The sequence below is a fragment of the Dendrobates tinctorius genome, unplaced genomic scaffold (assembly GCF_039654945.1).
Source record: "Dendrobates tinctorius isolate UK_male_01 unplaced genomic scaffold, ASM3965494v1 ptg000003l, whole genome shotgun sequence".
In the NCBI taxonomy this organism is placed as follows: domain Eukaryota; kingdom Metazoa; phylum Chordata; class Amphibia; order Anura; family Dendrobatidae; genus Dendrobates; species Dendrobates tinctorius.
The window spans coordinates 84,842,816-84,868,550 of NW_027361671.1; the positions used below are offsets into that span (position 1 = coordinate 84,842,816).

Consider the following 25,735-nt stretch of genomic DNA (forward strand, 5'->3'; position numbering starts at 1 on the left):
CAGAGGATCTTCGTCAGGGCATCCTAGAGAAAGCACAACCAGATCGATTGGCCGATCTCGCCATTCAGATTTCCCAGGCGGGGGATTATCTGCTTTCTGCTTCTTTGGATGCCGCATCCTGCACAGTTCAGGCGTCAAGCAACGTCGTGGCAATCCGACGTACAATTTGGCTCAAAGCCTGGCAGGCGGACTTGTCGTCTAAAAAGTCTCTTACTAATCTGCCTTTTCAGGGAGTACGCCTCTTTGGATCCCAATTGGACCAGATTATTAAGGACGCCACCGGAGGCACGAGTTCCCTCCTCCCTCAGTCCAAGCCTCGCAGACCTCCACTAAGGCGTCAGTTTCGACCCTTTCGGGCTTTCCACCGTTTCAATACGGCGGAGACATCCTCCAACCAACAAAGGCCGCAGGCACGCCAAGATAGGAAGAAAGTTTCATTCAGACCCACTCCCTCCTGGCGATCCCACTCTTCACAGGGCAGACCATCCAGATCCAGATCTGGACGGTCCACTTCAGCATGACTATCCTCTGACTCCCGAGGGTCCCTTCCAATTGGGAGGTCGACTCTTGTTCTTCAAGGACGTCTGGCTGGCCTCAGTAGAGGACGCCTGGGTCAGGGAGGTCGTATCGTCAGGATACAAGATAGAGTTCATCTCTCTTCCACGGGATCGTTTTTTTAAATCCCGTCCTCCAAAAGATCCAGCCTTGATCCCGGGGTTCTTTTCGGCCATCGCCTCTCTCCTCAGTTCCGGGGTGATTGTGCCCGTTCCCGAATCGGAGCGGTTCACAGGGTTTTATTCAAACCTATTTGTGGTGCCGAAAAAAGACGGTGCGGTTCGACCCATCTTGGATCTCAAGCGGCTCAACAAGAGAGTCCGTCTTCGCCGCTTCCGGATGGAGTCGGTTCGTTCGGTAATCGCTTCCATGGAGGAGCAGGAATTCATGTGTTCAATAGACATCCAAGATGCCTATCTACATGTTCCCATATTCTCCGGACATCAGAAATTCCTGCGTTTTGCGGTTCGCCAGTAACATTACCAGTTCGTTACGCTGCCCTTCGGTCTCGCCACCGCTCCCAGAGTCTTCACGAAGATCATGGCTGCGTTGATGGCCTTGTTGAGGATCAGAGGTCTCGTTCTTTTTCCGTACCTCGACGATATTCTGATCAAAGCTCCCTCTTTTCACGAGGCGCGCCTAAGTTTGAAGATCGTCCTAGACACACTTTCCAATTTCGGGTGGATCGTCAACAGGAAAAAGTCCTGTCTGGTTCCTTCTCAACGCCTTGTGTTTCTGGGCCTACTGTTCGACACTCGTCGGTCAAGGGTCTTTCTCCCACGAGAGAAGATTCTCTCCCTGCAGCAGGATGTACGATCGCTGCAGACCACACGATTCCCATCCCTCTGAACAACCATGAGGGTCCTGGGAAAGATGGTGGCGGCGATAGAGGCAGTTCCCTTTGCCCAATTTCACGCCAGACCTCTCCAACACGCCATTCTGTCGAGGTGGAACAGGTCTGCTCTGTCCCTGGATCGCCCTGTTCGTCTTTCATGCCGGATCAAACGGTCTCTCAACTGGTGGTTGACGTCACCTCTCATCCTCTTGGAGCGGTCTTTTCTTCCCGTTCACTAGCAGATTGTAACAACGGATGCCAGCCTCCTCGGATGGGGGGCAGTGTTCTGCAATCACACTGTTCAGGGTCGTTGGTCGACTCGGGAATCAGCCCTGCCGATCAACGTCCTAGAGATACGAGCGATTTATCTGGCTCTCGTCCACTTGGAGAGGCTCCTCAGGGGCCTGCCTATCCGGATTCAGACAGACAATACCACAGCGGTGGCATATGTCAACCGCCAAGGAGGGACACGGAGTGCCTCAGCCCTGGCAGAAGTGTCCAAGATCCTTCAGTGGGCAGAGATTTCGGTACCGACAATCTCCGCAGTACACATTCCCGGCGTGGACAACTGGGCCGCCAATTTTCTCAGCCGCGAGGGTCTCGCGGCAGGACAGTGGTCCCTACATCCGGAGGTGTTTCTTCAGCTTTGCCGTCGTTGGGGGACCCCGGATGTAGATCTGCTAGCCTCTCGCCTCAACAGGAAAGTCCCACAGTTTGTATCCAGGGCTCGAGATCCTCTCGCAGTGGGCGCCGACGCTCTGGCCATTCCTTGGTCGCAGTTCGAGCTTCCCTACCTGTTCCCTCCCCTGCCCCTTCTTCCCAAGCTGTTGAAGAAGATCAAAGCAGAAGGAATTCCAGTCATTCTCATCGCCCCGAATTGGCCCAGAAGGTATTGGTTCGCGGACATTGTCAACCTTCTCGCGGACGCCCCCTGGAAGCTTCCAGACAGGGCAGATCTCCTGACTCAAGGCCCGATTTGCCACCCCAATTCTCGGCCGCTCAATTTAACGGCGTGGCTGTTGAGACCGAGGTTTTGAAACGAGCAGGATTCTCCAGTCGAGTAATTCATACCATGATCCGAGCCAGGAAGCCATCGTCTTCCAATATTTACTACCGTACTTGGAAGGCCTATTTCACTTGGTGTGAGGCCAATAACATCGCGCCCATGTGCTTTTTGCTCCCTTCCGTTCTGGCGTTTCTTCAGGCAGGGCTGGATGCGGGGCTTGCTCTCAGTTCCTTGAAGGGTCAAGTTTCGGCGCTGTCCATTTTATTTCAGAAGACGTTGGCCTCCCGCCCTCAGGTCAAAACCTTTCTTCAGGGCGTGGCTCACACGGCTCCTCCGTACCGAGCGCCCGTGGATCCATGGGATCTTAATTTGGTTCTTGAGGTTCTGCAAGGTTCTCCTTTTGAACCTCTCAGGGATGTTTCCCTTTCTTGGAAGGTAGCTTTTCTGGTGGCCATCACTTCCATCCGGCGCGTGTCGGAATTAGCGGCTTTCTTGCCGCTCTCCTTTCTTGCCGCTCTCCTTTCTTGGTACTTCACCAGGACAAGGTAGTTCTACGGCCTCCACCCTCTTTCCTTCCGAAGGTGGTGTCCTCCTTTCACCTCAATGAGGATATTGTTCTGCCGTCCTTCTGTCCGAGTCCTACTCACCCTCGGGAGCGGTCCCTGAACAAGCTGGATCTGGTCAGGGCGATGAGAATCTATCTGTCTAGGACGACTTCCTTGCGGAAGACAGACTCTCTTTTCATCATTCCAGATGGGGCGTGGAAAGGTCACCCGGCCTCCAAGGCTACTATTGCTCGCTGGATCAGATCGGCAATTTTGGAGGCCTACCGGGTTAAGCATCGAGTGGCCCCTCCGGGGATCAGAGCACACTCTACCCGGGCAGTGTGTGCTTCCTGGGCGGTACGCCACAGAGCCTCCACGCTGCAGCTTTGCAAAGCTGCAACCTGGTCATCGGTTCACACGTTTGTGAAATTCTACAAGGTCCACACCTACGCTTCGGCGGATGCCAGCCTAGGTAGGAGGATTCTGCAGGCAGCGGTGGTGAGTCCACTGGCCTGATGGAAGTTTGTTTCCCACCCCAGGGACTACTTTGGGACGTCCCATGGTCTCTGTGTCCCCCAATAAGGCGAACGAGAAAACAGGATTTTTGGGTTGCTTACTGTAAAATCTGTTTCTCGGAGCCTTCATTGGGGGACACAGCACCCTCCCATGTTCTACAACTCCTGTTCTTACTTTGGTTGATTGGTTACAGTTGAGTTGTTTGTTCTGTTCTCAATCTATTCTGTTACTTCTCCTACTGCTTTCTCACTAACTGAGGAAATTCCCTGCCGGTCGGTGGGGTGTACACTGCGGAGGAGGAGCTAACCTTTTTTTGCATAGTGTCAGCCTCGTAGTGGCAGCAGCATACACCCATGGTCTCTGTGTCCCCCAATGAAGGCTCCGAGAAACAGATTTTACGGTAAGCAACCCAAAAATCCTGTTTTTTTTTGTTTTTTTGTTTTTTTTCGTTGTTTGCTGTGGCGTTTCGTTTGAGGGGAGTCTCAAATGAGACTTCATCAGAAGAATGGCCCTGTAGTCACTTCTCTGCAGCATCTATCTCCACCTCTCTTAAGGGGGCTTCACACATAGCGATATCGCTAGCACTATCGCTAAAGCGTCACCGATTTTGTGACGCAGCAGCAATATTGCTAGCTATATCGCTACATGTGAAACTTACCTCCGACCAGCTCTCCTGCTGGCTATCGCTGATCGCGCGAGAACGTCCTGGGCCGTTTCTTGTCAGTGGCTTCCTGCTGGCGCAGACGAGCGACGCGGGCAGAGGACTTCATCATCGCCGCATCTGACAGGTAAGCAACGACCCCTGCTGCGTCGCTGCATCGCTGGTGAGATCTGCCTGTTTGGCAGCTCACTAGCGACCATTTAGCGATGCACCAGCGATCCTGACCGGGTCGTATCGTTGTCAGGATCGCTGGTGCATCGCTAAATGTAACGGGGCCCTTAGACAAGACCTCATCAGGGGGTGACGCTGCTGTCACTTACCACAGCTACTTATCTCCATTTCATGACTACGTTCTGTTTCAGTAGGGAGATGGAGAAGTGACGGCAGCTTTTGCCCCCCCAACCACCACACTTGTATCCCTTCGTTCGCATCTTTAATGTCTGCCCCACAGTCTCTGCTTCTGATAATGCTGCGACTTTCCCTGAAATGAGTCAACATAAGGGGGCAGTGATAGAAGCAGGGTGAGTGCCCACAGTGTCACTGCCCTGAAACAAATTGTCATGACGAGGTGTTGCTAGACAGGGTAAGTGACACCAGCACTGCCCCTGATGGCTATTCATTTCTTGGCGATGATAGAAGCTTTGGGGCAGTGCTGCAAGCACTCACCCTGCTTCTATCGCTGCCCTCTTACGACCAATAATTTCAGAGATAGAGGCAGCAGTGTCTGAATCAGGAACTGTGGTGGCGGCCTCTGACGGTGGGTGGTGGGGATAGAAGTGTGTAATCGGGATGGTGGTGACAGAAGCTGTGATAATTGACTGCAGCGCCAACACCTGATGTCGTCCTGTTCTGGGAAGGGTGCGATAGAAACTGCGGGGAAGTGACTGCAGGGCCATACTCCTGAGCAGTTTCATTGAAGACTCCCATAAAACAAAACCTCTCAGGAAGTAAAGAAAACAAAACAGATGTAGGGCTAAGCTGTATAGGGAATTTTATAATAAAGCAAATTACAAAAGTGGTTATGGCTTAAAGACGGATATTTATAAAGGGCATTAACTGTATCGGACAACCCCCCCCATTTTTATTTAAGATCAAGTGGTTTGCTCATTCGTCGAATGATTGGACACTGGCTGATAATCGTAGAAATGAGGTTTCCCGATGGGAGAACAGCCTAATGGAGCTGACTTGTTCCCTTTAAAATTGTCTGCATTAGTGTTCTCTCTGACTTATGCAGCTATATATTTCAAGTTATTTCTTCTTGTTCCAATAACATATATTTTATTGTTTGGATGACGGAAATATATGTCCTGGCTTGAAAGAAATTGGACAAAACAATAAAAGGTGCTTTAGTCACAAACCATTGAAAAAAAGGATATAAAGTGCTAGTAGGGACCTGACTTCAGATCCAGTTCTTTATATATTTATCACAGCTAAGTACAGATATATAAGTACAGACATATATAAGGACAGATGTACTTATATATGTCTGATTTTGCCCAAAGCCATGATGATGTCTGATTACTGTGAAACAAATACCCCAAACCTTATATTTCAGCTGCCCAGTGGCCGCCTGTTCCACGCTGCCGCTGTCATCGCTGATGCCATGTACATCTTTGGGGGGACTGTGGATAACAATGTCAGGAGTGGAGAAATGTATCGGTTTCAGGTAACACACTGTGACATACAGAGGACATTTCTGCCCTCGGGACAAGAAAGATTAATGTATATTTGTTACGTTCTTCTTTGGCCGCTTTTATGACTGATTGAAGTATCAGACGAAGGGAATTTGAGCAGACAAAACTAATCCAAGTCACAGCCAATCCCAGAGGAAAATAAGCGTGAAAAGTCATGATGGTATCTGAGTGTTTTCCTGGAACCTAATCAGGAGCTTTCTCCGAACACAGCAGCAGTAAGAGATGCCACTTCTTCAGTAGCTATAGCAAACAGCAAAATAGTCGGCAAATATAAGCCGAAATGTTACCTAACAGAACACTTCACCACACCCATACCGCTCTACGGTAACAATGAAAGCAAGGGTTTAAGTGAAGTAGAAATATTTTTTACAGGGGTTTCTAATAAGGCTGGAAATCTGTGATCATGACTCATAGGAGAATAAGGCTGTGTGCATAAGGTGTGTTTTTGATGCGTTTTCTCCGCACGGAAATGGGCCAAAAACGCTATGGAATCCTTATGCAAACAAATTGAATGACAGTCCTGAAGTGTTGTGCAGTAAATTTCCTTTGAGTATTTGCAGTGTGTTTTTTTTTCTGCAGCATGTCAATTCTTTGTGTGTTTCCGCAGCGTTTTTCACCCATTGATTTCAATTGAGTCAGTCAAATCCGCAGCAAAAACAGGTATAAAAATGTTTGCGGACTTGCTGCGGAAGTGCTGAGTTTTTGTTAGCGTTTTTACCGGCTTCCAATGGTGTTTCCCACGCTGTCATCTGTGTGACCGCTAGGGAAACACCGGCAGTAACACTACTGCCTGTAAGACCGTTGGTCAGAGCCCTGCTGGGTCATGATGTCAGATGTCAGCGTGACCCCGTAGACTGGCCTGCGGTAATGCTAGCACCAGTAAGACTGTCGGTCAGAGCGCTGCAGAGTAACGCTGTCAGATTCAGCGTGACCCTGCAGCTATGACTGTGACCCGCGGTAAAAAGCTTACTGCAGGTTAGCAGGCGTGGACTTATAACAGTGACAGCAGGAGCCGCTGATGGGAGATGTAGTCTCTTGTCAGCCGGCGCCTTTGCTCATAGTTAAAGTAAAATAATTACATACATATTCAAATAAAAATGCTCTACCCGGCTGCTGGCGATACACAGCGGGAGTGATTACGTCCTTTTAGTGTATCACTGAGCTGCCAAGAGAGAGGTCACTGGAGTTCATCAGCTGATCAGCTCCGGTGCTGATCATTGACTACTCTCAAAGTCATCAGGATCATCATGAGACATTATGGATTATCTTCTCCGCGGACAAGTGAGGAATATTGTGGGTTATTTTATTTTTGTTGCAGAAGACGTTGACGTCAGTGGATTAGGCGTTCAGTGAGTATGGTTTACTTCAGATTCATTAATTGAGTCTGTGTCATTATTTCAAATAAAGGACTTTAATCTGGGTGTGTGTTTTTTATACAATATCACTGTGGTTAGTAATAGGGGAGTCTTATAGACGGCTCTCCATTACTAACCTGTGGATTTGATGTCACCTTTTTTTGTCCTGTGACATCAACTCCACAAGTATGGAACCCCATTTGCCAAAGCTACAGCGCAAGTGGGAAGAGCATTTTATAGATGTGCTATTTCTGGGGCAGTTTAGAACTGATGTTTTTAATATGGAAGGTGGCCAATATCCATGGCCCCTACTTGGGCTATTAATATCAGTCCGCAGCTGCCTGCTTAGCCTTTGTTGGTTAGATTTTATAGGGGGACCCTATGTAAAAAAAAAAAAATTTTGGGTCTCCCTGTAAACTAGCCAGTAAAGGCTAAGCAAACAGCTGTGTGCTGATATTAATAGCCTGGGAACCTTTATGGTTATTGGCTGCTTCCCAGAATATTAACATCAGACGTTTGCTTTCCCTCTGCTGGTTATTAAAATTACACTGGAGCCCACGCAATTTTCTTTTCTTTAAAATTAACAGTTGCTGTTTGGTTACAACCTATGTATGTTCGTTCAGTTAATGTTCCTGCATAGGCTGGTGACTGTGTGTTTTTACTTATTGGCTTAGTAATGAGGGTGTAGGGTTGACACCTTTTCATTACTAAGCCTAGGCCTTAGTGTCAATGGCAGCTGCTGACACCAAGCCCTAATCCCATTATCCTGATGCTACTACATCAGCATAAAAAAAGGGTTGTTGAACCAAGAAATTTCATCACAGAATTTATTTTGTTTTAAATATCTTTATTTAGCGCAAAAAAAGCCTTCATTGCTGTACAAAAAAGGCATTGAAAAAATGCACCAAAAACACATGTTTTTCCAGCCAAGAGATGCAGAAATCTTTGCGAGCAAATACTCAACGTGCGCACATAGCCTAACAGAATAGAAACCTTGACTGTCAAGCAAAAAGGTAATTTTTTTTATGGTAATGAACCTTTTTGCTGGGATAAGGAGAGAGATGATATTTGTCCAAAAGGTGATGTTGGTTAAAGAATCCTAGCGATCGGCTTATATATACAGTAAATGCTGCGGAGAAAATGTTTTATTGAATATTGCCCATTTAGGTCTCAAGTCTACCAGAGTTCATCACATTGGTTTATAATGGTAATTTCCAAATTATGATGGCCCTTGCAAACCATATGACTCCAGTGGAGGGCATAAGTTATAAACCTACATTAACTAATCTTTTTAGCATTAAAGGGAACCTGTCAACAGAAAAAAAAACACCATTAGCCTATATATATGGGGTTAATCTGCAGGTTAATAACATTACTAACCTGCCCCGTTCCTGCACTTAGCCAAACGCTGTGGGGAGAAAATGAGCTTTATTTCCCCTAAGGCATTCCGGTGTGAGTCAGGGCCGGGGGACTGAACCGGCGCCACCCCCTTGACTGACGTGTTTGGCTAAGTTTGGGCGCCGTGTAGGTTATTCAGGGTATTCTACCGCGGATCCGCAGAGGATTTGGCCCTGCGGGTCCGCAGCAGAGTCTGCTGTGTTGTGCAGTACCATTAAAGTCAATGGAATTTGAAAACCGCTGTGCACATGCTGCCGAAAAATCCGCGCGGATTAGCTGCGGGTTCATTTCCGCAGCATGTCAATTCTTTGGGCAGATCTGCAGCGCTTCTGCACCCATTGACTTGCATTGATCCGCAGCAAAGCCGCAGGTCTGAAAAAGATCTGCGGCTTTGCTGCGGATGAAAACACTGCAGATCGGGTGGGGGCGGAGTGTGGGCAGTGACTGGGCGTGTATGTGTGTGCGGGCTATTTTTTTGTGTGTCGGGGTCTGGGGGCTGTCGGGGGTCTGTGTGAGGCCTGTTGCGGGGTCTGCGGGCTGTCGGGTGTCTGTGCGGGGGTCTGCGGGCTGTCGGGTGTCTGTGCGGGGCCTATGTCGGGGTCTGCGGGCTGTCGGGTGTCTGCGGGGCCTGTGCCGGGGTCTGCAGGCTGTCGGGGGTCTGTGCGGGGCATGTTCCGAGGTCTGCAGGCTGTCGGGGGTCTGTGCGGGGACTGTGCCGGGGTCTGCGGGCTGTCGGGTGTCTGTGCCGGGGTCATCAGTCTGTCGGGTGTCTGTGCGGGGCCTGTGGCGGGGACATCGGGCTGTCGGGTGTCTGTGCGGGGCCTGTTCCGGGGTCTGCCGGTTGTCGGGGGGTTTGGTGGGGTCTTGCAGGTGTGGCTGCGGGGCTGTCCGTGGGTCATCGGTCTGTCCGGCGGGTTTGCAGGGGGGGGGTCTGCGGTGGTGTGTGTGTATGCAGGCATGGTCCGATGGGACTACAAGTCCCATCGGGCGCTGCCTGCTACCCTGACAGTGATTGACACATTAGCCAATGATGGGACAGTAGTAGTCCCATCATTCGGCTAATGTGTTGAATGTAAAAAAAAAAAAAAAGAACATACATATAACATACAACACATAAGATAGAGTACGTACTCACCGCACACACCTAATTCCCCGAAGCCATCGACCACCTGTAATAAACATAAAATAATAAACCAACCTATACTTACCTCTCCATCGTAGTCCAATTAATATTGAGGGTCCCACGACGATCTCCCATGGAGAGCAGCCGCATCAGCTGATGTGACCGCTTTCCAGGGGCTCCAACACTGAAATGACAGACAAAGGTAATCCTCCGCTGTGTATCCCTCGGCCGGGAAAGAGATCTACCCCTAACCCTAAAGGGGGTTTTACACATAGCGATATCGCTAGCAATATCGCTAAAACGTCACTGGTTTTGTGACGTTATAGCGATATCGCTATGTGTGATACTTACCTCTGACCGGCTCCCCCGCTGTCCATCGCTGATCGCGCGAGATCGGGCGGCTCCATTTCTCGTCGGGCACTTCCTGCTGGACTTACTGCTGTGTGAGACGAGCGACGCTGGAGGCGGGCGGGAGGACGTCAGGATCGCTGTATGTGAAAGGTAAGTATCGTGCGCTGCGTCGCTGCTGCATCGCTGTGAGATCTTTCTGTGTGAAAGCTCACTAGCGATCATTTAGCGATGCACCAGCGATCCTGACCGGGTCGGATCGCTGGTGCATCGCTAAATGTAAAAGGGCCTTTATTCTCACGCAGCACTGCTGTAAAGTGAAACTCTGAACTCAGGTAACCTCAGTGATGGACTGCAGGAGGCATTGTCTCCTGTCAGTTCATCACTGGGAGGCCCCATAGAGCAGTGACATCACCTGATGTCACTGTTGTATAGGGGAGATCGTCGTGGGACCCTCGTTATTAATTAGACCGTCGGACAGGGAGTATACGGTTGGTTTATTATTTTTGTTTTTTTTTCTAGGAGACAAGGGCGTCGCTTGGATCTGAGAGTTCAATACAAATATGAAAACCGTGTTGTGTTTTATTTCATTAAAAGACTTTATTATGTGTTTGTTTGTTTTTAACCCTTTATTAATATAAGATTAATAATGGATCGGTGTCTTTTTGACGCCTCTCCATTATTAACTGGGCTTAATGTCACCTTCCAATAGCAAGGTGACATTAACCCTTTATATTACCCCATATCCCACCGCTACACGGGAGTGGGAAAAGAGGGGCTAAGTGCCAGAATTGGCGCATCTCATAGATGCGCCATTTCTGGGGCGGCTGCGGGCTGGTATTTGTAGCCGGGGGGGCCAATATCCATGGCCCCTTCCTAGGCTATGAATATCAGCCCGCAGCTGTCTGCGTAGCCTTTCTGGCTATAAAATATAGGGGGACCCCACGTCATATTTTTTTTTTTAAGGGGGGTCCCCCTATTTGAATAGCCAGTAAAGGCTATGCAGACAGCTGAGGGCTGATATTCATAGCCTGGGATGGGGCCATGGGTATTACCCCCTTCCCAGGCTACAAATATTGGCCCCAGTCGTTGGCTTTCCCCTCTGGCGCAGAAAATTGCGCGGGAGCCCACGCTATCTTTTTTTTTTTTTGTTTGTTTTTTTATATATATGGATATATAGCTATAGAAATATCTATGGATATATCTATGGATAGATAGATATATCCATATATCTATCTATCCCATATTTATCTATCCCATATTTATCTATATATCCATCTATCCCATATTTAACTATGTGTGTATAATGTAGTGTGGGTTGGACAAATGTAAAAGAGGAGGTTGGACAGAAATGACATCACAAATCTTTTTCTTTTTTTTTTTTGTTAAATAGCATATCTTTATTTAACTTACAGAAACTCAGACAAATCCGCAGGCAAAACCGCTTCAAATTCGCAGCAAAAACGCACCTGCGTTTTCTGCCGAGAGCTGCGGTTTTTGTGCGGAAAAATCCGCGGGAGAATCCGCACTGTGTGCACATACCCTAACGCTTTTAACCTGCAGATTAACCCCATATCTCCAGGTTAATAGTGGTTTTTCTTGGGTGACAGGTTCCCTTTAAAGTAATATATTCTTATAAAGCATTAATATCAGACCCATCATATTCTCTTTTTTCTTTAGTTTTCATGTTATCCAAAATGCACTTTACACGAGGATTATGGAAGATTATTTGAGAACCAACAATTCTGTGATGTGGAATTTATTTTGGGAGAAGTGAGTAGTGTCTTATTTATTGCACAGTCTTGATCACCTTTGATTAAGGAATTATTAGTTATATATTGTAAAATGGCTTTCAAATAAAAATGTTGTCTAGTTGCTTTGATTAATTCGTAAATGACGTGGCAAGTCTGTGACCTAATACTTATCTGAAGCCAAAAAGGCTTAATATTACATGGTTTCAGTATTTAATGTTGCATTATGAAAAAGCACCACTCCGGCAGTGTGTTCTTATTTCAGCATTAGGGTGGTGCCATTAATGTTAGTTCCCTACCCGTAGCATTATATTCACCAGCCGCTTTCTTCACCTCTTCTTGGCGTGGCTTCGATCCTGCGCCGCCATCTTGTGACCACGACTTCTGACTGACTGCAATCAGAAGTAACCGTCCCAAGCTCTGTGTAAGTCTATGAGATCCTTGTTCTGGCTCACATAGACTTACATTGAGTAGTGGCCTGTGCAGAAGGCACCGGAGCGTTGCCGTTAACAAATGAAGACGGCGGCTGCTAAGTATAATACCAGTGTCAGGGAGCTTTGATTAGTGGCGCCACTCCAGTAAAATAAAAAAAAAAGCACTGGAATGGTAACAATTTGAATCGCGCTCTGACAACAGCATTTAGATGGACATGCATCGTGCATTCACGCACCGGCTCCCATCAGCTTCACCGTAACTTGATTATGGGGGACTGATGGCTTCCTGTGACAAACAGGGGTCTGCTGAAGGCCCTGTCATTGTTCCTTCGATATTTATATAAAGTTCAGCTGTAATCTGCTCAATAGGAGACCAGGATTTTCACAATCTATTCATCTATACTTTGGTATTGCAGTATATAGTATAAACAAGTGTTTCCCAAACTACAGTCCTCACGGCCCCTAACAAATCATGTTTTCAATATTTCCTTAGTATTGCACAAGTGAAGGAATGATTATTAAGGCTAGGTTCACATCGCGTTAGTGGCATCCGTTTAACGTATGCGTTAACGCTGATGTCCTTTTTATCTTTTTTTGAGCGATTGCGCTAACACATATATAGAATCATAGAATCGTAGAGTTGGAAGGGACCTCCTGGGCCATCTGGTCCAACCCCCTGCTCAAAGCAGGATTCGCTAAATCATCCCAGTCAGATGTCTGTCCAGCCTCTGTTTGAAGACTTATATATATATATATATATATATATATATATAAATTTGCCTTAAATTGTCTGTCATCCACTTCTGTCTGGATGTCCTTGAGTCTCACAATCCACTGCGCCGCACCGGAAGTACGCCAACCACCATTTTGGTACACCCAAGTGATGCTGCTCAGATCCAGGACGCAGCTGCGATCCCACTCGGATCCAGGCCACCGCTGCAATCCCAACCGCCGCTGGGATCCCAGCTGACGCTCGGATGCAGGCTGTCGCTGCAATCCCGACCGCCGCTGGGATCCCGACTGCCGCTGCGATCATGAGGCTGTGAAAGGGGTGTAACAAGGGGTATAACGAGGGGGGAGTAATGAGAGGGACGCCACCGGACCCCCACCAGGACCCACCGCCTGACTACACGCGCCGCTGCCTGCCTACACACCTCTGTGCAGTCACAGCCGGCAGGAAAGACCGCGGTTTGAGGCTTGTGTGGGTGCGGCCACTCTCTGGTGGCACCGCACACCATCTCCAGCACAGGCCGCAAAACACCGTCTTTCCTGCCGGTTGTGACTGCACGAAAGTAGGTGGGCCGCCACCCCCAGCGCCACAATGCTGCCCCATCATGATGATTCTGCTCTCCCGATGCGATAGCATCGGGCACACATCTAGTGTGTGTGTGTGTATGTGTACATATATATATATATATATATATATATATATATATATATATATATATATATATAGTCTAATCACCCATTTACCCCTCCGTTTTAAAAAAAAAAAAAAAAAAAAAACATATTTGGGTTTTCAGCAATTGTAAGGCTATGTGTCCACGTAGTGTTTTTGATGCGTTGTTAAGTGTTTTCGCATGCGTTTTACTAAGCGTTTTTGCAATACAATTGAATGTATGCAGAAACGCATGCGTTTCCGCAAAATTAATGAACATGCTGCGTTTTTTTCCGCTTATCGTTTCCACAGCGGAAAAAAACGCACCATTAGCACAACATGTGCGTTTTCCATTATATTACATTGGATGCTTTTCTTAAGCGTTTCCGCAGCAGAAACGCTTGTCTAAAAGCGCTGCAGAAACGCTTAAAAAGACGCAACGTGGGCACACAGCCTAAAAGTCAAATCTGATAAAATGTAAACGCTGTAAAGTGAAAAAATTACAGGATTGCAATTTTTTTGGGTTCCTTCACATCCCTAAAAAAGTAAAATAAGCAATTAAAGCATCGTATGTACAAATAAAAATAACCAGTTCATTGTGCCTTCACTTGACCCCAGCAATGTAAAAATGTTATGGGTCTCAGGAAAATAACAGTGCAAAGCAAAAAAAAATTATTATAATCAGAATTTTTTTTTTCTCCATTTAGAAGCAAAATAAATGCATGTTTGGTATCGCCGTAATTGGAATGACCTGGATAATCATGTTTCCAGGTCATTTATGCTGAACAATAAACACTCTAAAAGCAAAACCCCAAAAAAGATCGCAGAATTGCATTTTTTTTCACCATTTCATCCCTGTTGGAATTTTTTTCCATTTGTCAGTACATTTTATGGTGAAATGAGATGCAATTGAAAACTACAACTCTGCCTGCAAAAAGGAAGCCTTCATGGCCTCTAAAAAATGTATGACTCTTGGAAGCAGATGAGGAACATATGAAAGTGAAGAATTCCATAGTCTTTAAAAGGGTATATTCAATTTTACTGATTTTTTTTATTTTTTTTTTTGGGGGGGGGGGTGGCATGGAGTTAGGAATTTGGGATGTACAGTACATAATTAAGGTATTTTTTTTCCATTGTTCCAAACTGTAGCTAAATTTGAAGACCCATCAAAAATAAAAAATTTTATAAAAAAAAAATTACAGTACATCTTTTTATAGTATTTTATTTTAACCCCTTAGTGACAGAGCCAATTTGGTACTTATGACCAAGCCCATTTTTACAATTCTGACTACTGTCACTTTGAGGTTATAACTCTGGAACACTTCAACGGATCCCACTAATTCTGAGATTGCTTTTTTCGTGACATATTGTACTTCATGTTAGCGGTAAAATATAACTTGCGTTTATTTATGAAAAAAACGGAAATTTGGCAAAAATGTTGAAAATTTAGCAATTTTCAAACTTTAATTTTTTTTACCCTTAAATAATAGCGTGGTGTCACAGAAAATAGTTAATAAATAACATTTCCCACATGTATAATTTACATCAGCACAATTTTGGAAACGGGTTAAAAGTTGACCAGTGACTTCTCATTTTTCCAACAAAATTTACAAAACCAGGAGCAGGGGGTGCATGAGGGTCCAGGAACACCAGTGACACCGGGGGGGAGTAGTATCGGGAGACTCCATTTCTCTCTCCTCTGATGTGCAATCACATCAGAGGAGAGAGGAATTAAATGGGAAATTGGACTTTCTCCTTCGCCTCATTGGGGAACACAGATACTGTGTGTGTATGCTTCTGCCGCTTGGAGGCTGACACTAAGTGAAAAAAAGAGGTTAGCTCCTCCTCCGTCCTCCGTATACATCCTCGCCCCTATTGCGGGCGGAACTCAGTTGTTTGCTTAGTGTCTTTGGAGGCACACGTGGCTGGGTTTCTCCATACTTCTTTTTTCCATGGAGATAAGACAGGGGCGACGGTTTCTATTGAAAGGGTAGGGTCCGATCTCCCCAAACCAACAACAGGCGAGCACGTGTCGAGTATCGTCTCCACGTATCCTTTCCCACACCGAGGGACATATCTGGGCCTTTTTTCCCAGACTTCTATTTTTGTTTATTTTTGATGAAGATAAGACAGGGGCAACGGATCCTATTGAAAGGGTCCGATTTCCCCAAACCAACAACGGGCGAGCACGTGCGAGTGTCCCTCCACGTATCCTCTCCCGCGACGTGGGACAGGATGCCGGACTTAGCCCTGTCCACCCCTAGATATAGAAACCATGGGCTTGCACAGAGGCACAAGACTAGTCTGTGCGACCCCGACTGCTCCACCAATGCTAGACGGCGATGCAGCAAGGCGGCGGACGATCCCTCTCCTCACCCCTTGAAGGGGTTAGACGGAGCTAGGGTGCCTGCATCGTCCAGAATTTAACCCCATCCCCTCTACCTGGTGTGGATCCGGAGTCAGGTATGGAGGGCTGGGGAGGGCCCTGCGGCAGCGTTCCGGGAAGCTCCAGGCATCTTAGGGAGTGTAAAGCAATCCTCCTTCCCTCTTCTCCCTCCTTCCGCCCCCCCCCGCGGCGGGCATGCAAAATTTAGCCCGCGGCTTCGGCCGTGACTAGACCGCGGGCGGAAGTCCCGCCCCCGGCGTGAAGTCATTTCCGCCGCCGCCCCCCGGGCTAGGGCGGACGCCGAACAAATTGAGCCCCCGGCTTCATCGCAGGGTAGGCCACAACCGGGAGAGGAACGTCCCGGTCTACCCAGAGGAAAGGAAAGCTGGATGGCGAAGCGCAGGGGCAGCGGCAGGAACACGAGGGGACACAGGACAAGGTAAGTGTGACCCCCGACCCTAGGGGCACGCTACGGGCGCTCCCTTCCCCTCAACCCTTATATAAATTAGGCCTGGCAGCAATATGACCGATAAGGGTAAATCGCACACGTTCCTTTATGCCGCATGCTTTTCTTGTAGGGTTAGGTTTCCACGAGCACAGAGCCAGAAGCCTGTGACTCCGAACGCGCCCAGGAGCCCTCCCCTGCGACTGTAGCCAAGGTGTCCCCGGAGTGGGCCCTATCTCTGTCACAGTCCATGGTGTCGCTTACGAGAGCAAAAGAGTCCCTTCTTGCCCCAGATAAGGGCAGGGACAGTGGCTCGCTGACCCTTAGAGGGTACCTCCACCTCACAAAAGCCTCCGGCCTGCAGGGTCCGCTCTCGCTCCAGGCAGACCCGGAGGAAACGAATCCACACGGTGTCGCCCAGTCCATCCGGTGCCTTGGCATCCGTAAGCTCTGCTTCTCGCTCCCCGTCACCAGTGGTTGATAGCGAGCAGACCTCAGATTGCGACTCAGACTTGTCCCTTGACCTGGACACTCCAGGGTCACGTGAAACAGTGATAGCCTCATTGAAGCCGTCAATCAGACCCTGGGGATTGAGGATGATCCTGCAGGGCATAAAGTGGCAATTAAGCGAGTGAAGCGCCCGCACAGAATTTTTTCCTCTCACCCAGAGTTTGAGGACATGGTGCAGCGGCACAGAGAACGTCCAGACAGGCGTTTCTCGGGTCAAAAGGCACTCGAAACAAGGTATCCGTTTGCTCCGGACCTCCGTAAAAAATGGATGGAATCCCCGTTGGGGATCCTCCGGTATCGCGCCTAGCCACTAAGACCCTGCTATCCGTCCCTAGGGTTTCCTCAATTAAGGATCCCACAGATCGCCTTATAGAGAGCTGAGCTCGCTCAGTATACGAGGCGTCAGGGGCAGCGCTCGCTCCCTCATTCGCAGCAACTTGGGTAGCCAAGGCTATGATATCAGGGTCAGAAACATTAAAGAAGGTTGCGCAGGAGCAGGATCTTCCTGCAGAGATTTCGGAGGTCGCAGGTCAGATGGCGGTGACCGGAGACTATGTAATCAATACGTTTTGGGATGCGGACAATTGCTCGGCACTTGCTGCCGCTAATGCAGTTTCTGTCAGAAGAGCCCTACTATGGTTAAGGGCATGGCGAGCCGATCCTACTTCTAAGAAGTCCTTGACTTCCCTGTCTTATCAGTGCCGCCACCTATTTGGGGAGAGTTTGGATCAACTTATCACCGACTCCACAGGAGGAAAGAACGAGTTTCTTCCTCAACAAAAGAGCAAAACGCTTTTACGTCACCCGTTTTCAGGCACGTTTTCGGGCCTTTCGCAACCCCGGGTGGACTACAGCAGCCAATTACGCCGCCTCAGGCCGCCCCAACCAGGATAGGGAGCATATAGACAACCCATTGGGGAGAATGCATACTCAGCAGCTCAGATCGAGGGGATCCAGATCCCAAAAATCGTCAGCCGAATGACTCGAGGCCTTTACCAGACGACACCGGCAAGATGGGCGGCCGCCTACTCTGGTTTCACTACGTCTGGGTCAATGTCGCTCACGACGCATGGGGAAAGGAATCGGTGGCCTCGGGTTACAGAATAGAATTTGTCAGATATTCTCCAAGACGGTTTTTTCTTCCCAGCTTCCCAGGGTGGATACCCAGGCAAGGGCTCTATTGGGAGCCATCAAATCGCTCCAGCACAATGGAGTCATTGTTTCAGTGCCAGAACACGAAAGAGCTCAGGGGTTCTATTCCAACCTTTTTGAGGTCCCCTAAGAGGACGGGTCTGTCAGGCCTGTTTTGGACCTGAAGCTTCTGAACAAATTCATCAGGATCAGACATGTTCAGATGGAGTCTCTCCGTTCAGTCATATCGGCCATGGAGCTGTGAGGATACTTGGCCTCAATAGTCATCCAGGATGCATATCGGCATATTCCCATTTTTCCTCCTCGTCAGAGGTTTCTACGCTTCACCATCGGCGATCTACATTTTCAGTTCGTAGTGCTACCCTTCGGGCTAGCCACAGCCCCCAGAGTGTTCACGAAGGTTGTGGCAGTGGTAATTGACATGCTGCATTCTCGAGGCATAGTCGTCTTGCCTTATCTGGACGACCTATTGGTCAAGGGTCCGTCAATACGAGCATGCAAGGAAAAGGTCAACATCACGCTAGATACCCTTTCCCACTTGGGATGGTTGGCAATGCAAAAGTCATCCCTTGTGCCAGCTCAGAGGATCTCCTTCCTAGGAATGATCTTCGACACTTGCCGAGGGTTGGTAATTCTCCCTCAGGGAAAGGTGCTAGCTCTCCGGCAGGGTGTCCGGACACTTCGCCAACCAGTCCCTCATACCATTCGATCCGGGATGAGGATTCTAGGAAAAATGGTGGCAGCAATGGAAGCGATACCTGTCGCCCAGTTCCACCTTCGCCCCCTGCAGCACGCCCTCTTGTCAGACTAGGACAAGAATCTTTTCAAGCTCGATTGGCGGTGCCGACTGTCCTCTCAAGTCAGGCAGTCGCTCGGATGGTGGATAACCAGTTCCTCTCTGGCCCAGGGGAAACCTCCCCCCCAGATCATTGGCTGGTAATAACAACCGATGCCAGTCTCCTCGGTGGGGGAACGGTGTTTTGCCACCACACAGCCCAGGGACGGTGGTCGCCACAGGAGGCACGCCTCCCAATCAACTTATTGGAGATATGAGCAATTCGGCTGGCGCTGCGGAAGTTTCTTCACTTTCTAGCAGGCCGCCCTGTCGGGATTCAATTGGACAACGCCACGGCGGTGGCTTACATAAATCTTCAAGGGGGCACCCGCAGCAGAGCAACCAGAAGGGAAGCTCGTTCTTCAGTGGGCCGGAGCCAACCACTCGGTGAAATTGGGCGGCAAACTTTCTCAGCCGGCAGGGTCTTGCGTCCAGAGAGTGGTCTCTACATCTCGAAGTTTTTCAGCAAATTTGTCAACTGTGGGAAGCTCCGCATGTGGACCTGATGGCTTCCAGAGTAAATGCCAAGGTGCCCACATAGGTCGCTCAGGCCAGGGAGCCGTAGGCATTCGCGGTGGACGCGTGGATTCTGTCAGGGAACCAGTTTCGCCTCCCATATCTATTTCTCCCAATGCCACTACTTCCGAGAGTCATCGAAAAGATCAAGACGGAAGGGGTGCCGGCGATCCTGCTGGCCCCGTCGAGCAAGGGACGCAGATCTAATGCAGCTGCTCGCCGACGTTCCTTGGCGCCTGCCAAAGTGCCCAGATCTACTGTCTCAAGGGCCGATTTGCCACCCGAACTCAAGGACCCTGTGTTTGATGGCATAGTGTTGAATCTTGGATTCTAACCCAGGCAGGGTTCGGGAGCAAGGTGGTCGCTACAATGATTGGTGCCCAAAAGCCTGCTTCAGCACGAATTTACCACCACACCTGGAAGGTGTTCTCTGTTTGGTGTTGTCACCGCGGTGTTTCTCCGCTGGAATTCTCGATCCCCAACATCTTGGCTTTCTCCAGTGGGGCTTAGAGAACCCGGATAGCTCAGTCGGTAGAGCATTAGACTCGGGCTTTGCCCCAGGAACCCTCAGAAGACAAATATCGGCCTTATCTGTCCTGTTCCAGCGCAGAATTGCTACTAATTTGCAGGTGGAGACTTTTCATTCAAGGAGTCTCCCACTTGGTACCTTACTAGAAGGCGCCTATGGACGCCTGGGACCTTAACATGGTCTTAAGTGTTCTGCAGGAAGCTCCATTTGAACCGCTTCAGAATACCTGTTTGAGGTACCTTACCTGGGAAGTGGTGTTCCTAGTGGCCATCACTTCCATCAGGCGGGTCTCAGAGCTGGCGGCCCTGTCGAGCTCCGTTCCTCACTGTCCATAGGGATAAGGTGGTCCTCAGACCAGCCCCTCCTTTTCGGCCGAAAATCATGTCGTCTTTTCACATTAATGAAGATGTTGTTTTGCCTTCATTTTGTGCAGCACCGGTGCGCAATGTGGAAAAAGCTCTTCACACGGTAGGCCTGGTATAAGCCCTCCGGAGGTACGTGTCGCGGACAGCACCCTTTCGTCAGACGGACACGCTGTTCGTGCTCCCCGAAGGGCGCAGAAAGGGACTCGCTGCCTCAAAATCGACCATAGCCAGATGGATTCGTTGGACGATTCAGGAGTCCTACCGCGTTAGAGGCAAGCCGATTCCAGCAGGGATCGGAGCACACTCTACCCTGGCAGGGGGCGCCTTTTGGGCGCTTCGGCACCAGGCTTCGACGGAACAGGTTTGAAGGCAGCAACCTGGTCCAGCCTGCACACATATGCCAAACATTATAATATCCATGCTCAGGCCTCGGTGGATGCGAGCCTGGGTAGAAGGATTCTCCACGCAGCGGTGGCGTACCTGTTAAACAAGAGGTGCATGTAGCTTGGATCGGTGAGTCAATTTCCCACCCAGGGACTGCTTTAGGATGTCCCACAGTATCTTTGTCACCCAATGAGGCAAAGGAGAAACATGGATTTTTGTGAGTACTCACCGTAAAATCATTTTCTCCGAGACGCTCATTGGGGGACACAGCACCCGCCCTTTTAGCCAGTTGGCTCTGTTTCTGTTTGGTTAATACGCATTTATTTGTGATATAGGGGTGGTCTTTTTCTAGACCTGTTGTACCTGTATTAAGGCTGATTTTGTTGTCCTCCTACTGCTTTGGCACCAAACTGAATTCCACCCGCAATAGGGGCGAGGGTGTATACGACGGAGGAGGAGCTAACCTCTTTTTTTCACTTAGTGTCAGCCTCCAAGCGGCAGAAGCATACACCCACAGTATCTGTGTCCCCCAATGAGCGTCTCGGAGAAAAGGATTTTACGGTGAGTACTCACAAAAATCCATGTTTTGTTTATTTTGCGGTCGCTGTTATTCCATTAATAACGGCGATCGCAACACTGGGGTCAGTAAAAACCGATCCAAATCATGTTCTCTTGGGTCATAGCTACTCCAGCTCTGGGGGGGCGCTATACACTTCTCAGTGCTGTTAAAAATCAGCGCTGTGGAATAAGTACCCTTAACTGCCACCGTTAAAAGGCGTATTGTCGGTTGTTAAGGGGTTAAATATCTTGGCAAACATTTTCTATGTGCTGTTTCTACAAGAAATATCAGCTTTCTGCATAGACGCATCACTAAGTGTCTAAATACTGTGTTCTTGGCTCTCTCCACACTTCCACTGAAAATAAAAAATTCAAGAAAGAAGAGCGAGTCCGGGGGCACATTTCAATTGTCACTGCTCGGTGTAAATATCTGCAGAAGAAAATCACTCAAGCAAGAGAGAGGCAGAGACAAGTAAGTTCAGTAATACAATATGCTCTTTACCCCTTTAGGATTGAACAATTTATTTTTTCTATTTGTGCTCCATCATATTTTGACAGTCAAAACTTTTATTTTTTTGCCTCAATATAATACTATAGCAGGAGCTATGTCAAACATTTACAATGGTGTGCTGGATATGCTTCTTGCCAGTGCCCTAGACACACAGTGCACAAAGGAGAGACCTGTATTTATCCTTTCTGAATTTTTAGGGGGTAATTATTAAGAGAGAAGTTAATGAGTTTATTATATTCTAATGAGTCATTGAAGGGGTTGTCTGGGCATATAATAATGATAGGTTCACACGATTGAGATTTACTATATTCCCTGGACTAAAAGACGCAATTTTTAGCAAGAAAAATTCTTCCTGAAAAGTGTGTTTCCTGCAGGCAGCTTCCTGTGATGGAGGAGGGTGCAGACACACATGCTTTCCAATCACAGAGAGAACTGATCTCTTCCTACCCATCCCTGATCTATGTGATAGGTGCAGTGCAGGAGAGGAAGCTACTGGGACCTGAATGGAGTCTTCACCTTCAGAGCAGCTGATGGACCTTCCACCCAGCCAGCTCAATGACCTGATTTGTGTGAGCATATAGCAGAGCTGTGCGTGTCTAAGTGTATATGTAGCAGAGCTGTGGGTGTCTACTTGCATATGCAGCAGAGCTGTGTGTGTTTATGTACATATGCAGCAGAGGTGTGTGTCTTGTATGTAAATGTGCTTATATAGCAGAGCTTTGTGTGTCTGTGCATATGCAGCAGAGCTGTGTGTCTGTGCATATACAGCAGAGCTGTGTATCTATGCATATGTAGCAGAGCTGTTTGTGCATATGTAGCAGAGCTGTGTCTGTGCATATGTAGCAGAGCTGTGTGTCTGAATATATAGCAGAGCTGTTTGTGAATATGCAGCAGAGCTGTGTGTCTGACTATGCAGCAGATCTGTGTCTGTGAATATGCAGCAGAGCTGTGTGTTTGTGAATATGCAGCAGAGCTGTGTGTCTGTGAATATGTAGCAGAGCTGTGTGTCTGTGAATATGCAGCAGAGCTGTGTCTGTGAATATGTAGCAGAGCTGTGTGTCTGTGAATATGCAGCAGAGCTGTGTGTCTGTGAATATGCAGCAGAGCTGTGTGTCTGTGAATATGCAGCAGAGCTGTGTCTGTGAATATGTAGCAGAGCTGTGTGTCTGTGAATATGCAGCAGAGCTGTGTGTCTGTGAATATGCAGCAGAGCTGTGTGTCTGTGAATATGCAGCAGAGCTGTGTGTCTGTGAATATGCAGCAGAGCTGTGTGTCTGTGAATATGCAGCAGAGCTGTGTGTCTGTGAATATGCAGCAGAGCTGTGTGTCTGTGAATATGCAGCAGAGCTGTGTGTCTGTGAATATGCAGCGGAGCTGTGTGTCTATTAATATGCAGCAGAGCTGTGTCTGTGAATAGGCAGCAGAGCTGTGTGTCTGTGAATAGGCAGCAGAGCTGTGTGTCTGTGAATAGGCAGCAGAGCTGTGTGTCTGTGAATAGGCAGCAGAGCTGTGTGTCTGTGAATAGGCAGCAGAGCTGTGTGTCTGTGAATAGGCAGCAGAGCTGTGTGTCTGTGAATAGGCAGCAGAGCTGTGTGTCTGTGAATAGGCAGCAGAGCTGTGTGTCTGTGAATAGGCAGCAGAGCTGTGTGTCTGTGAATAGGCAGCAGAGCTGTGTGTCTGTGAATAGGCAGCAGAGCTGTGTGTCTGAATACGCAGCAGAGCTGTGTGTCTGTGAATAGGCAGCAGAGCTGTGTGTGTCTGAATATGCAGCAGAGCTGTGTGTCTGTGAATATGCAGCAGAGCTGTGTGTCTGTGAATATGCAGCAGAGCTGTGTGTCTGTGAATATGCAGCAGAGCTGTGTGTCTGTGAATATGCAGCGGAGCTGTGTGTCTATTAATATGCAGCAGAGCTGTGTCTGTGAATAGGCAGCAGAGCTGTGTGTCTGTGAATAGGCAGCAGAGCTGTGTGTCTGTGAATAGGCAGCAGAGCTGTGTGTGTCTGAATATGCAGCAGAGCTGTGTGTCTGTGAATATGCAGCAGAGCTGTGTGTCTGTGAATATGCAGCAGAGCTGTGTGTCTGTGAATATGCAGCAGAGCTGTGTGTCTGTGAATATGCAGCGGAGCTGTGTGTCTATTAATATGCAGCAGAGCTGTGTCTGTGAATAGGCAGCAGAGCTGTGTGTCTGTGAATATGCAGCAGAGCTGTGTCTGTGAATATGTAGCAGAGCTGTGTGTCTGTGAATATGCAGCAGAGCTGTGTGTCTGTGAATATGCAGCAGAGCTGTGTGTCTGTGAATATGCAGCAGAGCTGTGTGTCTGTGAATATGCAGCAGAGCTGTGTGTCTGTGAATATGCAGCAGAGCTGTGTGTCTGTGAATATGCAGCAGAGCTGTGTGTCTGTGAATATGCAGCAGAGCTGTGTGTCTGTGAATATGCAGCGGAGCTGTGTGTCTATTAATATGCAGCAGAGCTGTGTCTGTGAATAGGCAGCAGAGCTGTGTGTCTGTGAATAGGCAGCAGAGCTGTGTGTCTGTGAATAGGCAGCAGAGCTGTGTGTGTCTGAATATGCAGCAGAGCTGTGTGTCTGTGAATATGCAGCAGAGCTGTGTGTCTGTGAATATGCAGCAGAGCTGTGTGTCTGTGAATATGCAGCAGAGCTGTGTGTCTGTGAATATGCAGCGGAGCTGTGTGTCTATTAATATGCAGCAGAGCTGTGTCTGTGAATAGGCAGCAGAGCTGTGTGTCTGTGAATAGGCAGCAGAGCTGTGTGTCTGTGAATAGGCAGCAGAGCTGTGTGTCTGTGAATAGGCAGCAGAGCTGTGTGTCTGTGAATAGGCAGCAGAGCTGTGTGTCTGTGAATAGGCAGCAGAGCTGTGTGTCTGTGAATAGGCAGCAGAGCTGTGTGTCTGTGAATAGGCAGCAGAGCTGTGTGTCTGTGAATAGGCAGCAGAGCTGTGTGTCTGTGAATAGGCAGCAGAGCTGTGTGTCTGTGAATAGGCAGCAGAGCTGTGTGTCTGTGAATAGGCAGCAGAGCTGTGTGTCTGTGAATAGGCAGCAGAGCTGTGTGTCTGTGAATAGGCAGCAGAGCTGTGTGTCTGTGAATATGCAGCGGAGCTGTGTGTCTGTGAATATGCAGCGGAGCTGTGTGTCTGTGAATATGCAGCGGAGCTGTGTGTCTGTTAATATGCAGCGGAGCTGCGTCTGTGCATAGGCAGCAGAGCTGTGTGTCTGTGAATAGGCAGCAGAGCTGTGTGTCTGTGAATAGGCAGCAGAGCTGTGTGTCTGTGAATAGGCAGCAGAGCTGTGTCTGTGAATACGCAGCGGAGCTGTGTGTCTGTGAATATGCAGCGGAGCTGTGTGTCTGTGAATATGCAGCGGAGCTGTGTGTCTGTGACTATGCAGCGGAGCTGTGTGTCTGTGACTATGCAGCGGAGCTGTGTCTGTGAATATGCAGCGGAGCTGTGTGTCTGTGAATATGCAGCAGAGCTGTGTGTCTGTGAATATGCAGCAGAGCTGTGTGTCTGTGAATATGCAGCAGAGCTGTGTGTCTGTGAATATGCAGCAGAGCTGTGTGTCTGTGAATATGCAGCAGAGCTGTGTGTCTGTGAATATGCAGCAGAGCTGTGTGTCTGTGAATAGGCAGCAGAGCTGTGTGTCTGTGAATATGCAGCAGAGCTGTGTGTCTGTGCATATGCAGCAGAGCTGTGTGTCTGTGACTATGCAGCAGAGCTGTGTGTCTGTGACTATGCAGCAGAGCTGTGTGTCTGTGACTATGCAGCAGAGCTGTGTGTCTGTGCATATGTAGCAGAGCTGTGTGTCTGTGCATATGTAGCAGAGCTGTGTCTGTGCATATGTAGCAGAGCTGTGTGTCTGTGCATATGTAGCAGAGCTGTGTGTCTGTGCATATGTAGCAGAGCTGTGTGTCTGTGCATATGTAGCAGAGC

The 25,735-nt window shown here is 48.6% G+C and overlaps 1 protein-coding gene across 2 annotated transcripts in view; it reads left to right on the forward strand.

The window, feature by feature from the left end:
- Window positions 1-25,735, forward strand: part of LZTR1 (leucine zipper like post translational regulator 1) — a 92,632-nt gene that overhangs the window by 40,846 nt on the left and 26,051 nt on the right. Inside the window, exons 10-12 of one of the 2 annotated variants that reach the window (XM_073557973.1) lie at window positions 5,674-5,784; window positions 11,717-11,809; window positions 21,656-21,751. In XM_073557973.1, the coding sequence (XP_073414074.1) occupies window positions 5,674-5,784; window positions 11,717-11,809; window positions 21,656-21,751 (300 nt within the window). The remainder of the gene's footprint in view (window positions 1-5,673; window positions 5,785-11,716; window positions 11,810-21,655; window positions 21,752-25,735) is intronic. The other variant, XM_073557979.1, reaches the window with a different exon arrangement.